At 44.8% G+C, this 24,337-nt stretch overlaps 1 protein-coding gene across 1 annotated transcript in view; it reads left to right on the plus strand.

Annotated features, from left to right (window-relative positions):
* LOC140461055 (uncharacterized) overlaps positions 1 to 23,980 on the plus strand; it is a 52,029-nt gene extending 28,049 nt beyond the window's left edge. The window contains exons 4-7 of the mRNA XM_072555838.1: positions 5,262 to 6,402; positions 15,643 to 15,704; positions 18,338 to 18,495; positions 20,873 to 23,980. Of these exons, the coding sequence (XP_072411939.1) occupies positions 5,262 to 6,402; positions 15,643 to 15,704; positions 18,338 to 18,495; positions 20,873 to 21,807 (2,296 nt within the window). The 3' untranslated portion in view covers positions 21,808 to 23,980. The remainder of the gene's footprint in view (positions 1 to 5,261; positions 6,403 to 15,642; positions 15,705 to 18,337; positions 18,496 to 20,872) is intronic.
* Positions 23,981 to 24,337: the final 357 nt, after the last annotated feature.

The raw sequence follows: 24,337 nt of genomic DNA on the forward strand, positions 1-24,337 counted from the left end.
AGACCATTCAGCCCATCAGGTGTGCTCATACCACACAACAGTGGTTGATAAGTTTCTCAACCTCATTCTCCCACTTCCTCCCCGTAACCCTTGATACTCAAGAACCTATCTATCTCAATCTTGAATACCCTCAGTGACCTAGCCTCCACAGCCTCATGCCGCAATAAATTCCACGGATTTACCACTCTCTGGCTGAAAAGTTTCTCCTTATCTCCCTTCTAAAAGGTCTTCCCTTTTCTAGTCTCTTTCAGGTCCTGGTCTTGCCCACCAATGGAAACATCTCCCAATGCCCACTTTGTTTAGGCCTTTCTATGTTCTGTATGTTTCAATTATATCTTCCCTGAGTGTGAATGTGGGGCTGTGTTATGGACTAAGCCAGACCACTCAAAACATTCTTAAGCAGGCAGCCCCAGACCATAACTTTGCAATTTGATTTGGTAAGTGTACAGTTAAGATTACCTGGAGTAAGTTAGCTTGGTTGACTACTAGATTTTAAAACAGATAAAACTTTATTCACAAAATTACACAATGAAACACAAAGATCAGAATAACGAACCCCAACAGAACTCAACCTTGCCAACTAGACTCAGTTATGCTGTTTTGAATATACACAACAGTCCCAATAAGCCAACTCCCTTTGAAAACCAGTACAAATGGAACACATGCTTATAGGTTGAAGTTGAGAGGCGGAAAAGAGAGAGAGTTTCCACACAGCTCCCTGTTGAACTTCCAACCAGTTCAATACTGAACTAAAACTGCTCAGCTCACTCCCCTTTCTTTATACAGGGCACTTCTAAAACTTGACCAATTTGGCCTGAAGTCACACCTGTTTACATATAAACAAAAGGCCTTTAAAATTCCCTTTCATCTCTGTTCAAACGAGACTGATCAGAACCCAGCCGGTTTATTACCTCTGAAAAAAGTCATGGACAGTGTCTCCTTGAGCCAGAGAAAAGCTTTTAGTCAAAAAGGAACTAGCTTTGTGACACCTGTTAATCAGCATGAACCAGACCCTTCAGGATGAGGTACAGCAGGGATTAGGTTCAGCAAAGTGAGAATGGAGGGAGAGTGTGTGAGATGGAGATTTTCCGCTTCCAGAGAATAAGAGAGGAAAAAGAGTTTGCTGTAAATTAGAATTGAACGGATGGGCCAATGAACCGAGGAGTGGCAGATGGAGTTTAATTTAGAGAAATGTGAGGTGTTGCATTTTGGTCAAGCAATCCAGGCATGACTGGCACAGTTAAGGGGAGTGTCACAGAACAGAGAGATCTTGGAGTGCAGGTTCATGGGTCCTTGAAAGTGAGTCTTAGGAGGTCATGGAGTGGCTGTACAGGACATTGGTTAGGCCACTTTTAGAATACTGTGTTCAGTTCTGGTCTCCCTGCTACAGGAAAGATGTTGTGAAACTTTGAAAGGGTTCAGAAAGGATTTTCAAGGCTGTTGCCAGAGTTGGAGTGTTTAAGACAGGAAGAGGCTAAATAGGCCAGTGAAAATTTTCCGTGGAGCATTGGAGGTTGAGGGGTGACCTTATAGGTGTTTATAACGGGCAGGATAGGGTGAGTACCCAGGTTAGGGGAGCCCAAAACTGGCCGGCATATGTTTGCGGTGAGAGGGAATGATTTAAAAGGGACCTGAGGAGCAACGTTTTCACAGAGGGTGATGGAGTCTGATACAATTACTACAAAATTTAAAAGGCAACTGGATGGGAATATGAAGTGGAAGGGTTTAGGGGGATATGGGCCAAATACTGGCAAGTGATTTAGGTTAATTTAGGATTTCTTGTTGACACAGATGAGTTGGGTTGAAGGGTCTGTTTCTGTGCTGTATGACTCTAATCATCTTCGGTGAAAGCAGAAGTGTGGTTCTGAAGACTGGACTTTCAGAGCAGCTTTCAAAGATGTTTTGCCTTGACTGGGAACAGAAGTTGCAATTAAATCTTTTATTTATGAGACAGCAACTGAATGAGTGAATACATCTTGGAAAGTGAGAATTCATTGAACTGTGGGGATGAAGCCCTACCCTATCCAGTCATTTCTGCTGGTAGATGAGATCCGGACTCAAGATTAGGGGGAGTAGATTTAGGACAGAGATGAGGAGGAACTGCTTTTCCTGGAGAGTAGTGAATCTATGGAATTTTCTGCCAAGGAATCAGGAGAGGCAGCTTCATTAAGTATATTCAAGACACAGTTGGATGGGTTTTTGCAATGGTGGGGGAATTAAGGGTAGTTGGGACAATGGAGGTAGGAGTAGCTGAGACGATGGATAGGTCAGCCATGAGCTGAATGAATAGCAGAGCAGGCTCAATGAGCCAATGGCCTACTCCTGCTTCTATTACTATGGAACTATAACCCTGCATTTCCCATGGCTAACTCACTGAACCTGCACATCCCTGGACACTTTGGGCAATTTAGCCTGGTCAATCCAATTCAAGGCCAGTGAGCAATGTCGTGATCTGGAGAATTAACATCAGAGAATGATAGAAAGGGACAAGGAGAGTAAATATACCAGCAATCAAAACTGGATACTAAAGATCACAAAAATTGAAACTAAAACGGTGTGTCTGAATGTGTGCTGCATTGTAACAAAAGCGAATTAATTGACTACACATTTGAAGAGAAAAGTTATGATCTGTGACTCCTAACGGAGACATGACTTCAGAATGACAAGGATTGGATCCTGAAAATTGAGGGGGTAGTCAAATGGAAAGCAAGATAATGGGAGAGGTGCTAATGAAAGCACTGATCACAGGGTAATCTGGTGTCAGCTCGGATTTCAGGTCCTGGTTTCTCTGTCCTCTGTTGATTTTCCTGTTCCAACAGAGTTAAATGTGGGTCTGCTCTCAGCTCTGCTGGATTTCTCCTGAAGCTTTGACCCCCACCCCCACCCCTTTACACCTTCTGGAACAATAAAACATGCAGTTAATTGAGACCCAATCCACAATCTCCCAGTCTCTCAAACCAATCAGACACAAGAGTGTAGTCATAGCATGGAATCAAACAAGAAGAATGAAACAAAGTTAAATGTATATAGGTGCTCGTGCTTAATTAGATTAGATTCCTATAGTATGGAAACAGGCCCTTCCACCCAAAAAGTCCACATTGACCCTCCGAAGAGTAACCCACCCAGACCCATTCCCCTACATTTACCTAACGTGCACCTAACATGGGCAATTTAGCATGACCAATTCACATGACCTGCGCAACGTTGGACTGTGGGAGGAAACGGGAGCACTCGGTGGAAACCCACTCAGACCCGGGGAGAACGTGCAAACTCCACACAGAATCAAACCCAGGTCCCTAGTACTGTGAGGTAGCAGTACTAACCACTGAGCCACCATGCTGGCCCCAAATGTTTGTTCATTAGGAAGTAAACCAGAAATAGAGCTTTCCCAGTATTCTTATAGTGCCCTACTTGAGGAATACTCTCTCCCTTACATCTATTAGTACCCAGCTATGATTTACAACAATATTTACACCAATGTAAATAAAGCATCTGTTATCAAATAGACATAGAGATATACAGCATGGAAAGAGACTTTTTCTCTCCCTCATGCATGCATGCACACACGTAACTGACAGGAAGTTCTAGGATTTACATATTATTGATACCTGCAACCCATTCTAAACGATGAAAGACTTAATCCAGGTCTGTTCAATATATCATTTCAGTGGCAGGACACTGTAATGTTTTTCCATGAATTCTGTGCCTTATGATCTTATTCTCCACAATCACCCGATGAAGGAGCAGCGCTGCTAACACCAGTCCTTCCAAATAAACGTGTTGGGTGTTTGATTTTTAACTTTGTCCAGGTTAGGTTGGATTGGCCAAGCTAAATTACCCGTAGTGCTTAGGGATGTGCATTAGTCAGGGCAATAGGGGGATGGGTGTAGGTGGGTTACCCTTCGGAGGGTCGGTATGGACTCCTTGGGCCGAGTGGCCTGCTTCCACACTCTGGGAATTCTCTGAAAGGAAGGGATTACTCTGTTGCAAATTACAGGGCAGCGCAGGCGCAGTGCGCGGAGCTGTTGTCGGCCTTTCCCCGCCCCCTCACTTCATCCATGACGTCATAACGCGGAAGTGGCCCTGTCCGTTTCAGAGTGAAACTCCCTCCCTCTGGGCAACTCTTCATCCTGGGAGGGAGTGGGGGGAAAATCTGTTCACTTGAAGCAACCGGAGTGATCCCAGGGAGGGGGCAGACTCTGCAAACTCAGGTATGTGTCTTAAATACCCGGGTGAGGAGGGACGGAGGGATGGGATGGGGCTGTTTTCCCTCCTGCGCCAGAGACTTAGGGGTGACCTCATAGACTTCTAGAAAAGCATGAGGGGCATGAATAGGGTAAATACACAAGGGCTTTTCCTTAGGATGGGGGAGTCCAGAACCGGAAGGTAATAGGTTTAAGGTGGGGGGAAGATTTAAAAGGGACCTAAGGGGCAACTTTTTCATGCAGAATGTGATGTGTGTAAGGAATGAGCTGCCAGAGGAAATGGTGGATGCTGATATCTGGATGGTTGTTTGATTAGGAAGGGTTCAGAGGGATATGGGCCAAGTACTGACAAATGGGACTAGATTGATTTTGGGTATCTGGTTGGCACGGAAGAGATTGACCGAAGGGTCTGTTTCTGTGCTGTGTATCTCTATGACTCTGGCTTTCTACTAACGTATGTACAGTTTCTGTCTGGTGTCGGTGTTAATGCTTTGATGTCTCCTTTCCCCCCACTTCCCAGGGACGTTAATGTGAGAACAGATGGGGGAGAGTGAGATGGTGCTTTCAATTTTGTGGAATAACTAAAGAAAAGAACGTTCCCCCAAAAGTAGAAATGCTTGTTCTGAACTTCCACCCTGGACTGACACTGATGACTTTTGTAATCTCTTTTTACAGAGTATTTGGCGATCTGAGGACGGAAGTTTCAAAATTAACAGATGAAGGGCTTATGCCTGAAATGTTGACTTTCCTGCTCCTCGGATGCTGCCTGACCAGATGTGCTTTTCCAGCACTGCACTTTTCGGCACTGACTGTCCAGTAACTACAGTCCTCTCTTTGTTGTCAATGTCTGATAGTCATTCAATCCATTGAGACTGCAACAATTTTTGACTGTGATTCTGTGAGAAGGAGCAAAGCTTTTTGGTTCTTGTTTGAGTACGTTTTCAGCATCAGTGGGACTGGATAAAAGTCCCTACTATTGCAGCGCACTGAGTGTGGAGCCAGAAACAGTTGTACAGCCTGGAAAGAGGAATTATGGTAAGAGGGGCTCTAAACGCATTTGTGTACATCTGAAGCTTCAGCCATGGAGAAACCTGAGGAATCCCACCCCGTGGAGGAATCATGGAAGTGTGGCGACTGTCGGAAAGGCTTCCGTGCTCCATCTGCCCTGGAGATTCACCGGCGCAGTCACACCGGAGAGAGGCCATTCATTTGCCCCAGGTGTGGGAAGGCCTTCAGCAATTCCTCCGCCCTACTGAGGCACCGATGGGTTCACACGGTGGAGAGGCCCTTCAGCTGCCCCGATTGCGGGAAGGACTTCAGCTATTCTTCTGACCTGAAGACCCACAGGCGGGTCCACACGGGGGTGAGGCCGTTCTCCTGCACTGTGTGTGGGAAGGCCTTCAGCACCTCCTCCATCCTACTGACCCACTGGCGGGTCCACACTGGGGAGAGACCATTCACTTGTTCCGAGTGCAGGAAGGGATTCTCTCAGGTGGGCAAGTTGCGGACGCACCAGCGGGTCCACACTGGGGAGAAGCCTTTCAGCTGCCCTGAGTGTGGGAAGGCCTTCAACGATTCCTCTGCCCTTCAGACCCACAACTGGGTCCACACACAGGAGAGGCCGTTCCCCTGCACAGATTGCGGCAAGATCTTCAGCAATTCCTCCACCCTGCTGAAGCACCAGCGGGTCCACACAGGGGAGAGGCCCTTCAGCTGCCCCGAGTGTGGGAAGGGCTTTACCCAGGCGTCGGTCCTGCTGATCCACCAGCGGATCCACACGGGGGAGAAGCCTTTCTGCTGCCCTGAGTGTGGGAAGGGATTCACTCAGATGGGCAACTTGCGCACGCACCAGCGGGTCCACACCGGGGAGAAGCCCTTCTTCTGTCCCAAGTGCGGGAATGCCTTCAGCGATTCCTCCACCCTACTGAAGCACCAGCGGGTCCACACTGGGAAGAGGCCATTCCCCTGCCCCGAGTGTGGGAAGGCCTTTAGCAATTCCTCTGAACTGCTGAAGCACCAGCGTGTCCACACAAGGGAGAGGCCCTTCAGCTGTCCCAAGTGTGGGAAGGCCTTCAGCGATTCCTCCGCCCTGGTGAAACATCGGCGGGTCCACACAGGGGAGAGGCCCTTCAGCTGTCCCGAATGTGGGAAGGGCTTCACCCGGGCAGCCACCCTGCGGAGGCACCAAGGAGTTCACGTGCCATCGCAGGGGGATTGAAGGAGCGACTGTCGAGTGCCATTATGGACTGGGCTATCAACTCAGTTCTGGAACTCCCGGGTTTGAATCCCACCGCAGCAGATAGCGGATTTGGAATTCGGTCAGAAATCTGGAGGTCAGAATCTAACAATGAAACCATTGGGCGGGGTGGGGGGGAAGCCCCATTCTGATTCAGTCACATCCTTTTTAGGGAAGGAAACTGCTGTTGTGGCGAAGGATTCACTCAGTCGTCCCAGCTGCATCCTTTCCCTGGTCTGGCCTACACGTGACTGAGACCTACAGCAGTGTAGTTGACTCCACCTGTTTCCCCCCACTTCTTTCCCTCCCGGCAGATGGGCAGGGAGAAACTTACTTGGAGAAAGGGTATGGGTTGAAATCGCTGAGTGAGGCAATACTTCTTCCGGGTTAAGGCTGTACAAAGGATCCAGTTACAAAGGGACAAGTTAGTGGTGACCAATAGGAAAGAAAGTGGTGTTGGGGGGGTGGTGGCGGAGGGGTGCTTTGACCTTGAACAGTTAAAAATCAGCTACGTTTTCAACACCTTTTTGCTGAGGTGATCTGGAGCTGTAACAAAGTTGGGTCGCAATAAAGGTAACCTGAACTTACTGTCAGGCTCAGACTTTGAAAGCTTTGAGCTCCAACAGGTTTTTGTTTTAAAGCTGCTCATTTCTTTCAGCCTCCTGTACTAAGTTTCCAATGCCATGTATCAGATGGAGCAGTGAATGAGTAGCTGGTATCATTAGAAATTGTAAAGTTTTCAGGAGTGTAGAGTGCGTTGTTTCATTGGCATTGTAAAGTTTACTGGCAGCACCGGGAGGTGTGGGCTGTGTTCACGAGATATGATGTGGAGATACCAGCATTGGACTGGGGTGGATAAAGTTAAAAATCACACAACACCAGGTTATAGTCCAACTGGTTTCTTTGGAAGCACTAACTTTCAGACCGCTGCTCCTTCATCAGGTAGCTGTGGAGCAGGATCATAAGACACATATTTTATAGCAAAAATCATAGTGTCATGCAACTAATAGGATATATTGAACAAAACTAGAGTGCTGTTAAGCCATTCATCTTTTAGAATGGGTTGCAGGTTTTAGTTCGTTAATACGTAAATCCCAGAACTACTTTTAAGTCATAGTCTTGAGATGACTTAAGGTTTATTTTTTTAAAAAGTGATATCTTAGCTCAGACAATGCATTACAGGTGTGAACTTCGAGTCTATCAGTATCCAAATCTTGAATCAGACTGGTTCTATTTCCAAAATAGGAATTTATAAAATATTACATGGATTGACTGGCTGCAGATTGTGTTTTTTTGAGCAAAATTGAATGTATCTGCAAATATAATTCTGCCAATACAAATTCACCCCATAGAGTTGTGCGTGCATGAGAGAGTGTGATTGTGTGCATGTCAGTTTGTGCATGCGAGTGTGCATAAGACTGTGTGAACATTTGGTAAAGTGTGAGTGTGATGGAGTATAAGTTAGTAAGTGTGTTCGGGGGGTGTGGGGGTGTGTGTACATGTATATGTCTGAGAGAGAGAGCGTGTGTATGAGAGAGGTATGAATAAAAGCGAGTGGTTGCGTTTTGCTAAAACAAGGGCAGGACTTGTACAGTTAATGGTAGGGCCCAGGTCATGTTGTAAAACAGAGACATGGGGGGAGTTAAGGTACATAGTTCTTTGAAAGTTGCATCACTGCTAGACAGGATGGTTAAGAAGGCACTCAGCAGCATTGCCTCCACTGTTCACACCATTGAGTTGGGACATCTTGTTGAGGTTGTACAGAATGTTGGTGAGACCACTTTCCGGGTACTGAGTACAGCTCTGGGTGACCCTGTAAGAGGAAGAATACTATTAGAGAGGGTTTGGTAAAGATTTACCAGGACTGGAGGGTTTCAGTTGCAAGGAGAGGCTGGGACTTTTTTCACTAGAACACAGGAGGTTGAGGGGTGCGCTCATTGAGACTTATAAAATCATGGAGTGGAGATAAGGTGAATAGAAAGGGTCTTAGTGTAGGGGAGCTCAAACTTGGGAGACATTTTTTTTAATGTGTAAAGAGAGATGTAAAAGGAACCTGAGGAGCAACGTTTTGACAGAGGGTGGTTTACATGAGGAATGAACTTGCTGAGGAAGTGGTAGATGCAGGGACAGTTACAACGTTTAAATGACATTTGGATGGGTACATGAAACGAAAGGTTTAGAGGGATATGGGCCAAATACAGGCAAGTGGGACGAGTTCAGTTTGTGAATCAGTGGATGATTTGGACCAAAGGGTCTGTTTCTGTGCTATATATCTCTCTGAACCAGAAGTGATCTTATTGAAATCAGTAGAATTCTGAAAGGGGCTTGACAGGATAGATGCAGATAAAATGTACCTTTGTTGGGGAGGGTCACAGAATCCTGACAATGTGAAAGTAGGCCATTTGGCCCATCTATTCCACATTGGCCCTCCATATTGCTACCCATCCATACACACCCCCTTACTCCATATTTTCCATGGCTAATCCACCCTAACCTGCACATCTCTGGGCACTGTGGGTAATTTAGCACTGCCAATGCACCCTAATCTATAATTTACCTTCTCAAGAATGTAATTTAAGTACAAAGCTTTTCTAAGAAAAATGTCAGTCTGACTGGACATTGGGACACAAATAGAATTTACACCTCTGTTCAAAAAGCTCTGCATTTCAATGGCATTTTTGAGAAGGTAATTAAAACCAAATTCTGGGATTAACAAACCAAAGAGCAGCAACCCATTCTAAAAAAAATGAAAGATTTAATCTAAAATTGTTTAATATATCACATTTCCATAATACTTGACTCCTTTGACTATAAATTCCGTGATCATGATCTCATTCTCCACAACCACCTGATGAAGGAGCGGTGCTCCAAAAGCTAGTGCTTCCAAATAAACGTGTTGGATTATAACCTGGTGTTGTGATTTTTAACTTTGTCCATGGAAACTCAGGAGTTGTGGGACTTGTAACAGTTGTCATTTTGTGATGTGTTCCAAGTGAAATTTATCCTCTGCTCAGGCACAGGTGAACAGTGTGTTCTTTGACTTTGTGGATGACCAGGCTAGCAGTTATTAAATGCTTCTGTTAACCAGCAGAAGCAAACTGTAGATCAGCAATCGTTACTCAATAGTCCTGGTAATCCTGTTGGGTCAACAGAGAGAGAGAGGGAGAGGATGTCACATCTAAAGTGCATACAGAAAAGTTGTTTTGCTTGTTCAGTCAGTTGAGTTGGTTCTGCACTCAGATGAGAGTAGATACTGCTTTTAATGGATCATAATTAAACACTATGATGGAATACCTTAATTTCAAGGAATGCTGAAAGGGCAAATTGTCCTGTAACCTTGAAGAGAACCTTGGATAACCCAACTGAGACATTTTTACTGATAGCTCCATAATCATTTTACTGCTGGATTTATTTTCAGGGCAAATAATTTCTGGCAGAAAATTTCTATCCTGGGAAGGCAGGGAAATTTAAAGAAAAGGCTGTTAAAAGCATTTTAACTGTGGCCCCACGAGCTCTCGTGGGACAGTGCATTTGCATAAACATTTCAGAGAAATTCTGTCTAACTGTTGGACTGAAAACAGTTTCCCCATTGAATGTTAAACAGCTATTGAGAACATTGCACATTATAAAGTGCGTTCTTGAGGAACGGAGGAGGATTGAACTTGCCAACGTGAAGCACATTTTGCAGAGAGAGGAAATTTCTCAGGATTGAAGAGGTTGATAGAAGTCAACAATTGTCAATTTATTTCATGAAAAGTACAGCTGGTATGGGGAGATGACTAGGGATCACAGAAGAGGAGTATCTGTAATGAGCACATAGAAACAAACCCTTCGGTCCAGGCCAACCAGATATCCTAAAGTAATCTAGTGATCCATTTGCCAGCATTTGGCCCATATCCCTCTGATTCCTTCCTTATTCATATCCCCATCCAGATGCATTTCTTTCTTCTTCGGAGAATACTTGGGTGAGAGCCAAGATATTGCTATTGCTCATCCTTTCCGCACTGTGCCTAACCTTCCCTTCGTGCTAATTGTAGCTGGAGAAGCCTGAAATCTGAAAACGATTTCCTGAAAAAAAAACATTGATTCGAGGTTGAGCTCAGTGATGGATTTTCTAAAGCTTTGCTATTGTAGTTTTCAATTTGACAAAAAAAATTTCAGTCATTAATGTCCAAGACAGAGTAGATATTCATTTAAGATATAATTGAGATATATATGTTCTTTACAATGTTTTTCCTTCATTACCAGTGATTGCCTGTCATTTGGTACATTGAGCATCATCTTTTTGTGATTCAACAGATATGATTTGAATTGAATTCTGTAAGATGGTTTTGTATTTTATTTAACTTTGTGTTAAAGATTTCCTTTTCATGACTTTATTAAAATATCTTAATGTATTATAATGAAGCAGCTAATTTATTCTGAAATTATTTCAATTAGTTGGTCAATTGCCAAATAATAGCTGCATAACTGTTGTAAATATTGACACCCAGGAAAGCTATTTTGTTTAATATATCTTATCAAAACTATAAAATTGTTTTTCATAGGAAATAAAATTTGCAGTCTTTTATTAAATGGTTGAAAGTAACTTTGCACTTAATTGCTCCGTTTGGGATTAAACATTGTGACTTTGATAAAAATAATCTTTCAGAGTTTACGGTGAGTGTATTAACAAACAAATGTTGCCATTTGCTCTTGAATTACCTCAAGCTCAATTTGAAATTCTTGAATGAGTTGAATAAGGGGTACACAGTGAATATTTATTGGCAGTGCAGAGAATTTCAGCAAAGTGCAATGTATTTGGTTAAACAAGATATGTAGCTCTCCTGATAACTTTGTAATTCTTTGATATTTTATTTGTCAGTGCTCGTGCCCAAACATCCTAAAAAAAAAACGTTTTGGCATTTGGTGAAGTTGTGAATTTTCAATCTGTTTCACAATTAAATGACACAACCAATCTAAAGATTAAATACATATCACCATCTCTTTGCCGTTGTTATAATAGAAAGTCAACATGTAGAATTGCCAATGAAACATAAACCGTGGCTGCTCTTAATGTGGAAAGACTGAATATCAATTGAAATGATCAGAATTAGTAGACATGATGGCATTGTGCACAAACGGTGAGTAGTGGGAGTTCAGAATTTTTCTGATCACTTAATTCTGACACATGCAGTGATGGCAGCATCATAATCTGTTTTATTTGTTCATGGAATGAGAGGATCACTGGTAAAAACCAGTATTTTTCATCATCCCTTAATTTCCGTTGAATAGTGGGTGAGGATAAGATGAGGTTGAATTGCAAGGCCTACTGGCTTACACTGTCCCCTGACAAAACAGAGACTTTGGGAGGAGAACAAAAATTGGAAGTTTAAAATATTGATGCTCCCATTTATCTCTCTCAAAAGGCAGTTGTTTGGTCCATCAAATTTGTAATGGCTCTTTTTATAGAGTCATAGAGATATACAGCACAGTATTCTTCCAATAACAGAGTGACCAGACCTGTACTCAGTACTCTAGAAGTGGCCTCACCAATATCCTGTACAACCTCAACATGCTCGTTTACGCAGTGGTGTGAACAATAAAGGCAATGGTGCTAAATACCTTCTTAACCACCCTGTCCACCAATGATGCAACTTTCAAGGAACGATGTATCTGAATGCCCCTCCACACCGACATTTCTCTGTTTCACAACATGATCCAGGGCCCGACCATTAACTGTACAAGTCCTGCCTTTCCTTGTTTTAGGAAAATGCAAGCCCTCCCCTTTATTCATACCTCTCACAGCTAACCGATGAAGCAGCAGTGTTCCGAAAGCAAGTGCTTCCAAATAAACCTGTTGGATTATAACCTGGTGTTGTGTGAATTTTAACTTTGTCCACCCCAGTCCAATACCAGCTCCTCCATATCGTTTCTAGTGAATACAGCCCACCCCTCCCGGTGCTGCCAGTAAGCTTTACAACGCTGATGTAACAACACAGTACCTGCGCTCCTGAAACGTTTACAATTTCTAACGATACTAGCTCCTCATTCACTGCTCCATCTGATACACGACATTGGAAACTTAGTGCAGGAGCCTGAAAGAAATGAGGAGCTTTAAAACAAAAACCTCCTGGAGCTCAAAGCTTTTAATGAGAGCTTGAGCCTGGCGGTAAGTTCAGGTAACCTTTATTATGACACAACTTTGTTACAGCTTCCGATTCCCCAGTAAAAGCCATGGAAAATGTTGCTGCTTTTTAAACAACTCTGGGTCAAAGTGCGCATACATCACCCCACCTTACTTCCTTTACTACTGGTTACCACCAAGTTGTCCCTTTGTAATTGGAACCTTGGTACAACCTTAATCCAGAGGAAGTCTTACCTCACTCAGCAATTTCAACCCAGACCCTATCTCCATATAAGACTCTCCCAGCCCATCTGCTGGGGGAGGGTGGTTGGAGATTTGGGACAGTGTAGAGTCAACAAGACTGCTGTGGGTCTGGAGTCACCTGTCAGTGAGACCAGGTAAAGGATACAGCTCGGGTGACTGAGTGAATCCTTTCCTCAAAAGGATGTGAGTGAATGAGATGGGATTCACCCCCCCCCCCCCCCCAAACCATGAAAATGGTTTCATTTATAGATTCTGAACTCAAGGTTTCCGACAGAATTCCAATTCCACCAATTGCCACAGCGGAATTCATACCTGGGAGTCCCCGGAACTGGGTTGATAGTCCAGTCAATAATGGCACTCGGCCATCACTCCTTCCCGAGTGCGGGAAGGTCTTTACTCGGGCCTCCACCCTGCTGACCCACCAGCGGGTCCTCACTGGGGAGAGGCCCTTCAGTCGCTCAGAGTGTGGGAAGGGTTTCACCCACTCCTGCCACCTGTGGAGGCACCAGCGAGTTCACGTGCCATTGCAGGGGGTGTCAAAAATAGTTATGGGGGAAGGCAAGAAATTTTTTTAAAAAAATATATTCATTCAAAACTGTTTCAAATCTCTCACAACACCTCTATATACAAAAGAGAACAATACCAAAATACAAAAAAATAGCAGTACGAGAATATCATATTGTGATACTATTAATAATGAGCTACCTATTATTTTACTAGAACAAACTTAGCTTAAACTAAACTACAATCAAATTGAATAAAAATAAAATAAAAAATAATTTAAGTTAATTTGAATTCTATCACATTACTTTATTCTATTTTGCTCACCACACCTCTATTAAGGCTCCCATCCATTGGAGCACCAGTTATTGTACCCGTATTCTTTTCACCTAGCCTTGCCCTCCCAGGACCCCATGAGCGCCCACACTGATTCCCACAGCTATACCACAGCTCTAATTGATACTGCTGATCAGTCTGCATCAATATAATTTAGAAAGGGCTGCCACGTCTTGTAAAACTACTGTTTTGTGGTGCACCATATTTGTGAGGTCATCTTGGGGGTGATGTTCCATCACTAGCATATGCCACCACATAAGCCCTGGGGGTTTTTCTGACGTCCAATTAATTAAAATGTTCTTCCTTGCACAGTGCGTAAGAATGTTACACAGTCTGTTCCTGTGTTCTCTGACAGAAGGCAAATTTGGCAACGCCAGAAGAAGAAATACCGGATTCACTTTAACTTCAATCCCCCAGGATGTCCTTCAGCTCCCTTACTATAGCACTCCAGCATCTCTGGATCTTACAACATGACCAATAGCAGTGTGTGAGTGCCTATACTAATTTTACATTTGGGACACCCTGGTGATGCTCCTCTCTTGAACTTAGCTAGCTTCTCTGGCTCCACATAAGCCCTGTGTAAAATTTTCAATTGCATGCCCTGTGCTGTTACATATTGAAATTTTCCTGATATTTTCCCATATATCTTGCCATAGTTCTAATGAAATATCCTATCCTAGCTCCTGATTCCACATCCGAGACAGTCCCTCCACATCCCCTTCTGTAAATGATACAACGTACTAACTGAAAGAGCGCCTGTACACCAGAGTACTCTTTACTCCACATGTGACCTGTAATGCTGAGCCAGGAGTGTGATCTTCCTCTGTATTTAATCCCTTAGCTGAAAGTACCGGAAAACATCCCTATTAGACAATGCATAGTTCTGACTTAGCTGGCTAAATGACATCAAGACCTAACCCTCGAATAAATCTTCCCTACAGAAAATTCCCTTATTCTCCCATGACTTAAAGCCGGAGTCCATTGCCCCAGGTTTAAATCCTTGGGCTGCCACCAGTGGGGTAATCAGCGAGGTCTTCAGCCAATTACCCTTGTCTTGCCTCATTATCCTCGGGCTTTCACTGTTTTTAAAATGATTGTACTCTTACACTGCTCAGTCTCGGATTTCATCTTATCAATGAATATTAGATTAACGAGGGGACATCTTGACTGCAATGTTTCAATGTCAAGAAAAATCGACCCCGAGTCCCCCCGTACCCAGTCACCCACATATGCTAAGAAAGCGCTTATTTGATATCTCTTCAAGTCCAAAAGGTCCACTCCGCCTCACCCTGTGAGAGCTGCAATTTGGTAAACTTAATTAGGGGGCACATGTGACACCAAATAAAAGAACCCAGCCAACCATTGAGCCTCAGTAATACTCATCTGGGTAACAACAACGGGAGCATTCTCATGGCGTACAACAGGCGAGGAAGAGCATTCATTTAAATCAGAGATATTCGGCTTAACCATGATAACGGTAATCCGTCCCACCTCTGCAAAAATTGCTTTATCCTCTGCAGTAATTGTACATAGTTAGCTTTATACAGCTGGTGGAAGGCAGGGGTAATAGAAATTCCCAAATACAAAAACCCTTTTGACGACCATCTAAACAGGAACTACATTCCATCCTTCAGATCAGGCACCTCCACAAATTCAGAATAGGCACCTCCCCACCCCATCGGCATGGCTTCTGATTTTGTAAAGTTGATCCTGCAGCCCGAAAAACTGCCAAATAAATTAATTGTTTGAATCAATCGAAGAACGGACTCCTCCAAATTGGCCAAGAACAAAAGGACATCATCAACATATAGGGTAATCTTATGTTCCCCCATTCCCACTCCTGGCCCCACTATTTCAGGGTCCTTCCTGATAGCCTCAGCTAACAGCTCAATTGCCAAGGTAAATAGCAGCGGTGAAAGGACGCCCCTGTTTACTACCTCTCCCAGGATTAAAGTTATCTGACTTAGTGCCGTTTGTGATGACTGCTGCCTTAGGATCATTATACAACACTAGCAAAGGTTGTCCCCAGACCAAAGCGCTTGAGGACCCCAAACAGGTATAGCCATTCTATCTGGTCAAATGCCTTTTCTGCATCTAGGCAGGCCACTAAACCCAGGATCAACCTTTGCTGGCATACCTGCACCATGTTCAGTACCCTCCTGATATTGTTGGAGGAGCTACGGCCATAACAAAGCCCATCTGATCTTCTTTCACAATACAGAACAACACCTTTTCCAACCTCAGGGCCAGCGTCTTGGGTAGAATTTTAAAATCTACATTCAACAGTGAAATGGGTCTGTATGAAGCACATTCTTTGTGCTCTTTCCCCTTCTTTAAAATGAGGGAGATATTAGCTTCCCTAAGAGAGGGCGGAAGATAATCCTGTGCATATGAATAGCTATACATCCCCAGAGGTAGCTCCACCAACACATTTATGAATTCCTTATAGAATTCACTTGGGAATCCATCTGACCCCAGTGCTTTGCCACCTTGGAGATGTTTTATTGCTTCATGCACCTCCTGTATCGTCATAGGCCCATTCAACAGGAAACCTGTTCCGCGTTTATACTAGGGAGGTGCAGGATCTCAAAAAAGGCCTGCATTCTCGCTGTACTGTGTTCATCTCCCTCTGACTGATATAACTCTGCAAAGTATTCCCTCAATCTAACATTAATCTTCTTTAACTCACGAGTAACTGTGCCAGCCTTCTCTCTAACAGACATAATAGATTGAGAAGCATTTTTCTTTCTAGTGAGATATCTACGTGGCTTATCTCCAAATTCAAACAATCTTTGTTGCGCAAAGCAGACCTTTTTTTCCCTAGTGTGTGCAATGAGTTGGGAGCAGCCCGGAGAGCTGCAGCTTGACCAGTGAAGTCCTATTATAATATACTTCCTCAGCTTTCTGCAGACGGGTCTCCAACACTGTTGTTGCTCCTTCCTCTGCGTCCTTCTAGTCATTGAATAAAAAATAATCACGCCTCATAAATATGGCTTAGTGGCCTTCTACAGTATTTCCGAATTACTGGCCGTACCCGAGTTGATATCCCAGAAGGCTCTGAACTCCTGTGATTTACTCAACAAATTTGCTATCCCTTAACAGGAATGGGTCCATGCACCAATGCTGTGCATCCATTCCACCACTCTTGATTTTACCTTCAAAATACACTGGCACATGCTCCGACAGCTATATTGCCAATTTCACAAGCCAATGTTCTGTCCAAGTAATCCAATGGCATTAAAAAGTGTCAGTTCCCATGTGGTACTTGTGTGGTTTGGAAGAGAAAGTAAAGTCTCTTCCATTAGGGTGGAGATGTCTCCACACATCCACTAATCCCAACTCCTCACACATGTCCACCAACTGCTGAGATTGCGCGGGTGTACCTGCCTGGCCCCTTGGCACCCTGTCTACCTCGGGATCTATTAGGCGATTAAAATCCCCTCCAATGACCATGCGGCATACCCCAAGACTCATTAATTTTGCAACTGCATCAATTATAAATTTAAGAGGGTGCACCGGGGGGACAATACACATTCAGGACGCCATACTCTTCTCCATGTATTAGAGCTTTAAGAATGACGGACAGTCCATGTTTGTCCTTAATTTGCTCAATTACCTGGAAAGGGAGGTTCTTCCTTCTTACCAGTATAGCCACTCCTCTACACTTGGAGCTAAAGGAGGAGAAGAATACCCTATCATAACCTCCTTGCTGCAGTTTCAGATGTTCCTTATCAGTTAAATGTGTCCACCCTTTCCCTCCTGAGGCTTGACAGCACCTCCTTTCTTTTTAATGGGGGAATGGCTCCCTTTTACATTCCAAGTGCACCACCTGAACGAATCAGTAGCCATGGTCATCCAGGGCAGCCCATGGTTTCCCATGAGGAGGAAGCTTATCCGAGGTGCAGTGAGCAACAAAGACATTAACTCTATAAAGTCTAAAAACTGCTCCTATTAAAAACTACGATAAATAAAAATCTAACTACCACATATAACTGAAGCAAACGCTCAAATAACCCCCAATTATGTAGAGATCTCTTCCCCCCCCTCCCCAAACCCCACCATTGCCACCATCCTGGCTCCTTTCCACTGAGGCTGTGCCCCAAACACCAGGCAGTTCACAGATTGAAAAAAAACATGTTATTTACATTCTGAGAGTTAACATGGCTACCCATCTCCCCACACCCCTTCTCCATACATCTTAAGTACAGGTATAGCCACCCACAATCCAAAAACAAAAGGACAGCAGTAAAAAAAAGGCCCCAGACAATACGTAACTGACCGATATACTAAATAATTCCAGTTTTTTGTCAGGGCAGTACGTATAAAGCAGAGAACCACAAAAAGGGGCAAAAAGGTAGCATTGTCTGTAATGATGTCCCTCCCGCCTTCACCCTGACTCGATTTCTTTAATTCAGAGAATTCGCAAAGTCCATCGCCTTTTCTGCTGAATCAAAATTATATACCGTCCCTCCATGAGTGAAACGCAATCAGGTCAGGGACCTCAAGGAATATTGTATGTTCAGATCCCTTAATTTTCTCTTCACTTCATCAAATGCCCTTTTCTTAATCCAGGCTCCTGAGAAGTCCTGAAAATATATTATTCTTGACCCTTTGTGCATTAAAGTCTGTGGACCTCTTCCCAGTCTTCTTGCTGTTTCAATCACTAACTGTTTTAACTTTGTAATGCAGGAGGCGCACTAGGACCATGTGGGGCTGCTGGTCCGACCTGGACCTGAGCATTTCGATCCGGTGGGCCCGCTCCACACACAACAGGCCCGACTCCAACTCCAGACCCAGGAATCCAATAAGGTCTTTGCCTTCGTCACATTCCGGAAGACCCAGGAACTGTAAGATTTTTCTTCTATTTTAGTTTTCCAGGTCGTCCACATGCTCCTGAAGGACCCGAACCTGGTCTTCCAGCGTTCAGATCCTTCCTCCTGAGACCTCCTCCACGGTCTCCGATGCCACGGTCCTCTCCTCTGCTGCCTATTCTCTTCGGGCCAACATTTGAATTTCCTGTTCATGCTTTTTCAGCGTGGCAGATAATGGTTCCACCGCTGCTTCAATCTTTTCTCAGAGTTTGGCAAACTCCGAGAGTAACTGCTGCTGCCCCATTAAATCCAAAGGGACTGCCCTGGGAGTTTGAGCATTGGCTCCAGGCTCCCCCAATGCAGTAGGGGAGTGCCCTGCAGGCTGCACCCCTGTCGGCTCCTTTCCTTCATTTGCTTTCATTCTGGTCCTAAAGCTGTCAAACCACAATTATAGCAGCTCCAGACGTTCAGTAAGTTCATGTTAGCAATTCTTTTCTCCTACAGATGGTTAATGAGGTGGGGGGAGGGGTAAAAGTCCACATTGCCGGTGGTATGAAACAGAGCCCTCCACAGCAGACCACTTAAACCACCGCCATATTGGATTTCCGAGAAAATGGTTTTAAGACCAGTACAGAACAGCTACAGGGTCATACAGCACAGAAACAGACCCTTTGGTCCAACTAGTCTATGCTGACTAATTTCTCAAACCCAACCAGTCCCATCTGCCAATGATTTGCCTATATACCTCCGAAACTTTCCTATTCATGTACTTTTCCAAATGTCTTTTAAACATTGTCACTGTACATGCATCCACTTTCCTCTGGACACTCATGCCACACACAAACCACTCTCTGTGAGAAAAACATGGAGCTCTTCATGTCTTTTTAAAATCTTTCTCCTCTCCCCTTCAAACTTTGCTCCCTAACCTTGAAAGCCCGACCCCAGGGGAAGGACACCTGCCTTTCACCTCATCTGTAACCCTCATGATATTATAATCCTCTATAAGGTCACCTCTCAATCTCCTCTGCTCCAGTGAAAGAAATCCTAATCTATCCACCTGGCTGTAGATATATTCATATCCACTTATGATCTGTTCAATGCTGGTGCAGGCTCAAATGGCCAAGTCCTGCTCCCAATTCTCTCACTCTGTATCCAGGACAGCATTGGGAGATTGGGAAAGGGGAGGGATAGATATCTTGTTTGTTTTTATTTTTAAAATGCACTTGATTCCCACAAATAAAATCAACAGGTACAAGTACAGCACATGCAGTATTCCTCATTGCAGCTTCAAGGTTTTGTGTCCTCTCCTTCTGCATAGGCTGCAGCACATTCGGCTTCTTCCACCCCCCACCCCCCCATCCCCGCCCTGAGCCGTTGATGCTTTCATTGTTTATAAAATCAAGAGAGGGATGGATGGGGTAAATAGACAAGGTCTTTTCTCTGGGAGTGTAGAACTATAGAGTAATAGGTTAAGGGTGAGGTGGCCTGGGGAGGGGGCGAGGGATTTAAAAGGAACCTAAGGGGCAATTCATGCAGAAGATGGCGCGTGTAAGGAAAGAGCTGCCAGAGGAAATAGTAGATGCTGGTATAATTATGACACATTTAAAAGGCATCTGGATAGGTTTATGAATAGGAAGGGTTTAGAGGGATATGGGCCAAATGCTGGGAAATGAGACCAGATTCGGTGAGCATATCTGGTCAGCATAGACCAGTTGGACCAAAGGACCTGTTTCTGTGCTGTATATCTGGATGACTCTGGTTTGCCACGCCAGTCTGTTCAATTTCTCTCTGGTGTCGTTGCCTTGATGTCTCATTCCAAAACTCCCCCACCCCCGTGGGGGCACATTAACCATTTTGTGTCTGATTGGTTGTCAAGCTGCATTGCAGGTTCATCCTGAATTTACACATTATATTTTTGCTTCCAAAAATCAGACCTGCTCACTCTCAACAGTATCCCAATGTCGTGGAAGATATTAATTTTCAGGTGGAGGTATCCAAAATTCAGAGAGGTGTCAGTTGTGACTGTTTTGCTCTTCTGTCCCTGTCAGATCCTGAATCAGCACTTTGAGGAGAATTAGAATGGAGTTAGAACAGAGGGAGAGAGAGAGATGGTGCTTTCAGTTTTGTGGACTGACAGTGATGACTTTTGTAATCTCTTTTCAGAGTATTTGATCTGAAGATGAAGTATCAAAATCAACAGATGAAAGGCTTATGCCTGAACCATTGACTCTCCTGCTCCTCAGATGCTGCCTGACCCGCAGATTTCGACTCTGATTCTCCAGCATTTGTGAGTCACTCAGTCCATCGGGACTGCAACACTTTTCAACTGTGATCCAATTGGTTCCTGTTTCAGTACGTTTTCAGCATCAGTGGGACTGGAAGAGAGACACTACTGTTACAGCAACGCACTGAGTGTGGAGCCTGAATCAGTTATCTGGCCTGGAAAGAGGAATTCAAGGCAGGGAGGGGACATTCACGCGTTTGTTTGGAACTGTAGCTTCGGCCATGGAGAAACCATGGAAGTGTGGCGACTGCGGGAAAGGCTTCCGTGTCCCGTCTGCCCTGGTGACACATCGGCGCAGTCACACCAGGGAGGAGCCATTCTCCTGTCCTGAATGCGGGAAGGCCTTCAGTGATTCCTCTGCCCTGCTGAGGCACCGACGGGTGCACACAGGGGAGAGGCCCTTCAGCTGCCTCAAGTGTGAGAAGGCCTTCAGTGATTCCTCTGCCCTGATGAGGCACCGACGGGTGCACACAGGGGAGAGACCCTTCAGCTGCCCCGATTGTGGGAAGGTGTTCACTCGCTCCTCCCACCTCGTGATTCACCGGTGGGTCCACACTGGGGAGAAGCCCTTCCCCTGCCCCAAATGTGGGAAGGCCTTCAGCGATTCCTCTGACCTGCTGGCCCACCGGCGGGTCCACACTGGTGAGAGGCCATTCACCTGCTCTGTCTGCAGGAAGTGCTTTACACGCTCTTCCGACCTGCTGAAGCACCGGCGGGTCCACACTGGGGAAAGGCCCTTCAGCTGCTCTGAGTGCGGGAAGGGCTTTACCCAGGCCTCCCACCTGCTGACACACCGGTGGGTCCACACTGGGGAGAGGCCATTCACCTGCCTCGAGTGCGGGAAGGGCTTTGCTGTCTCCTCCACTCCACTGACGCACCAGCGGGTCCACACTGGGGAGAGGCCATTTGCCTGCCCCGAGTGTGGGCAGAGGTTCACAATGTCCTGCAGCTTGAACAAGCACCAGCGGAGCACCAATGCTCCCAACAATCAGATTCTGCCGGTAACGCTGCTGAGGGTCACCCCCAGGACTGAACCTCCTGCCCTTTCTGACAGTGGGGTGTAGTGGGAGAGTTGGTAGGCTTTTTTGTTTTCTACTGGGGGAGTGGAGGGGGAAGGGGGGTGGTGGCTCAGTGGTTAGCACTGCTGCCTCATAGCGCCAGGGACCCAGATTTGATTCCATCCTCAGGGTGACTGTCTGTGTGGAGTTTGCATGTCATTCCCCCCTGTCTGCGTGGGTTTCCTCTGCGTGTTGCAGTGTGTTCCCAAAGTCCAAACGTGCGCATGTTTGGGCGAATTGGCCAAGCTGAATAGTCCCATAGTGTTCAGGAATGTGTAGGTGTGGTGCATTAGTTAGGGGTAAGTACAGAGTGATAGGGTAGGAGAATGTGTCTGGGTGAGTTACTCTTCAAAGGGTCGCTCTGAACTTGTTGGGCAGAAGGGCCCATTTCCACACTGCAGGGATTCTATGATTCTGTGAACATTGCTTCCAGTGGGCGCTGCTGCTCATTGAGCCCAGGACCCGCACAAACCTAAGTTCACAAGACCATTAGAGCAGAAGTTAGGATATTTTGACCCATCGAATCTGCTCCACCATTTGTTAGAGACAAAATAAAAAAAACTGCAGATGCTGGGATCTAAAATAGACAAACAGGAGGCTGGGCACAACAAGGCAGGCAGCACCAGGAGGTGGAGAAGTCAGCATTTCAGGTATTATCCCTCAGGACTGAAGAAGGGCTCTACCCAAAACGTTGACATCTCCATCAGAAATGATTTATCAGGATGTTGTTAGAACGAGAGGGCATAGGTTTAGAGTGAGAGGGGAAAGATTTAAAAGGGACCTAAAGGGAAAACTTTTCATGCAGAGTGTGGTGCGCGTATGGAATAAGCTGCCAGAGGAAGTGGAGGAGGCTGATAGAATTACAGAATTTAAAAGACATTTGGTTGGGGACATGAAGAGAAAGGGTTAGAGGGATTTCGGCCAAGTGCTGGCAAATGGGACTAGATTAATTTAGAATATCTGGTCAGCGTGGACGAGTTGGACTGAAGGATCTGTTTCCGCGCTGTACCTCTCTATGACTACCGGTCCTGATGTAAGTTTAGAATTGAGTAACTTTGAATTATTCAATCTTGTCGAATTCACCTCCTGAAAGGTTTCAAATGAACCCCTCCAAGCGATGTGATTTAACTACGCCGAGTTGGATAAAGTATCCCATCAAGTTCAACATGAATGCGCAGTTGAAGAAGTCAGAAGTCACACAACACCAGGTTACACTCTGTAAATATTTTGCCCCACATCTTTTCTTCCATCTTTCTCCTCTCACCATAAAAACGCATCCTTGCTCTTGAAATTCACCCCCTAGGGAAGAGGCAGCTACCATTAAGCCAACTCTACCCCTCATGGTTTGAAAATATTGCCTCTCAACTTCCTCTGCTCCAGTGGAAAAACATCCCAGCCTATCCAGCCTAAATTCTGATTTGATAATAATGGCAGTGATGATTTTGGCTGTGTGTGTGTGTGAGTGTCAAGGATCTCTCATTTCTAAGCCAATGCTGTGCCTCTTAAGTTCACCTGATCTTAAAACGAATGGCACCCCATTCATTTAAAATGTCCATGTTTTCTGTGCAAAGTCTGTCCTGGTCAGGAAATAGGCATTGGTGTCTTATATTCCCGTAGACTTCTTGTGACGGGGTTCATATGCTCTGTTTTGAAATGTATGAGTAAATCTTCAGAACAAAAACTTAATGCAGCCTTTATTCATGTCTCATCATTAAAAACACTTTCTCCATTTCCAGATGTGATTGAGAAGCTTCGCCCAATCAATCTTTGACTGATAATAGCATTTGTCAGGCTTTTGAAAGTCACTGCAGCTCTGTCACAGCACAGGGGAGGGCTCTTTCAGACAGAACGCATCATGCAGAAAATTCTCCCACATTAGTCAAGCAAAGTTGACGTCTTTTAAGACATTGTGAAACTTGAAAGGGTTCAGAAAAGGGTTGGAAGGATGTTGCCAGGGCTGTAAGGTTTGAGCTACAGGGAGAGGCTGAATACGCTGGTACTATTTTCCCTGAAGCTTCAGAGTCAGCCAGAAACATCTGTTGAATCAGGAAACATCTCTTCCTGCAGCAGCTTCAGACAGACTGCTTGCTAAAACCCAAACCAGAGGAAAAGAATGGGACAACTGCCCTTTCATTGTAGAAGTGTTTTAGAAAATAAAATGTCAAACCCTTTTCCCTGATTGTTGCCTTAGCCAGTATCTGTTAACCATTAGTGAAATCCTTAATCCTAGACGAATGATAAGCTCTGCCTTTTACAACCCCTCCTGAAAATAAACCAAGAACAACATAATCTTCTTAAAGGAGCAGCATCATCACAACAGAAAGCACCTAAACTGAAACATTTGTATCAAAGGGCTGTACAGTTAGCAGGCCAAGACAACAGGTTTTCAATTTCACCAATCAATTTAAATCAGCCCCATTGGCTACCAAAAACTTATTAAATTTAAATCCTAAAGTTTTGACAACAGGACCAATCCTATCATAAAGAATTGGTGCTCTCAGTCATCTGTGTATTAGAGAAAGCATCATTTAGAAAA

The sequence above is a fragment of the Chiloscyllium punctatum genome, chromosome 36 (genome assembly GCF_047496795.1).
Source record: "Chiloscyllium punctatum isolate Juve2018m chromosome 36, sChiPun1.3, whole genome shotgun sequence".
In the NCBI taxonomy this organism is placed as follows: domain Eukaryota; kingdom Metazoa; phylum Chordata; class Chondrichthyes; order Orectolobiformes; family Hemiscylliidae; genus Chiloscyllium; species Chiloscyllium punctatum.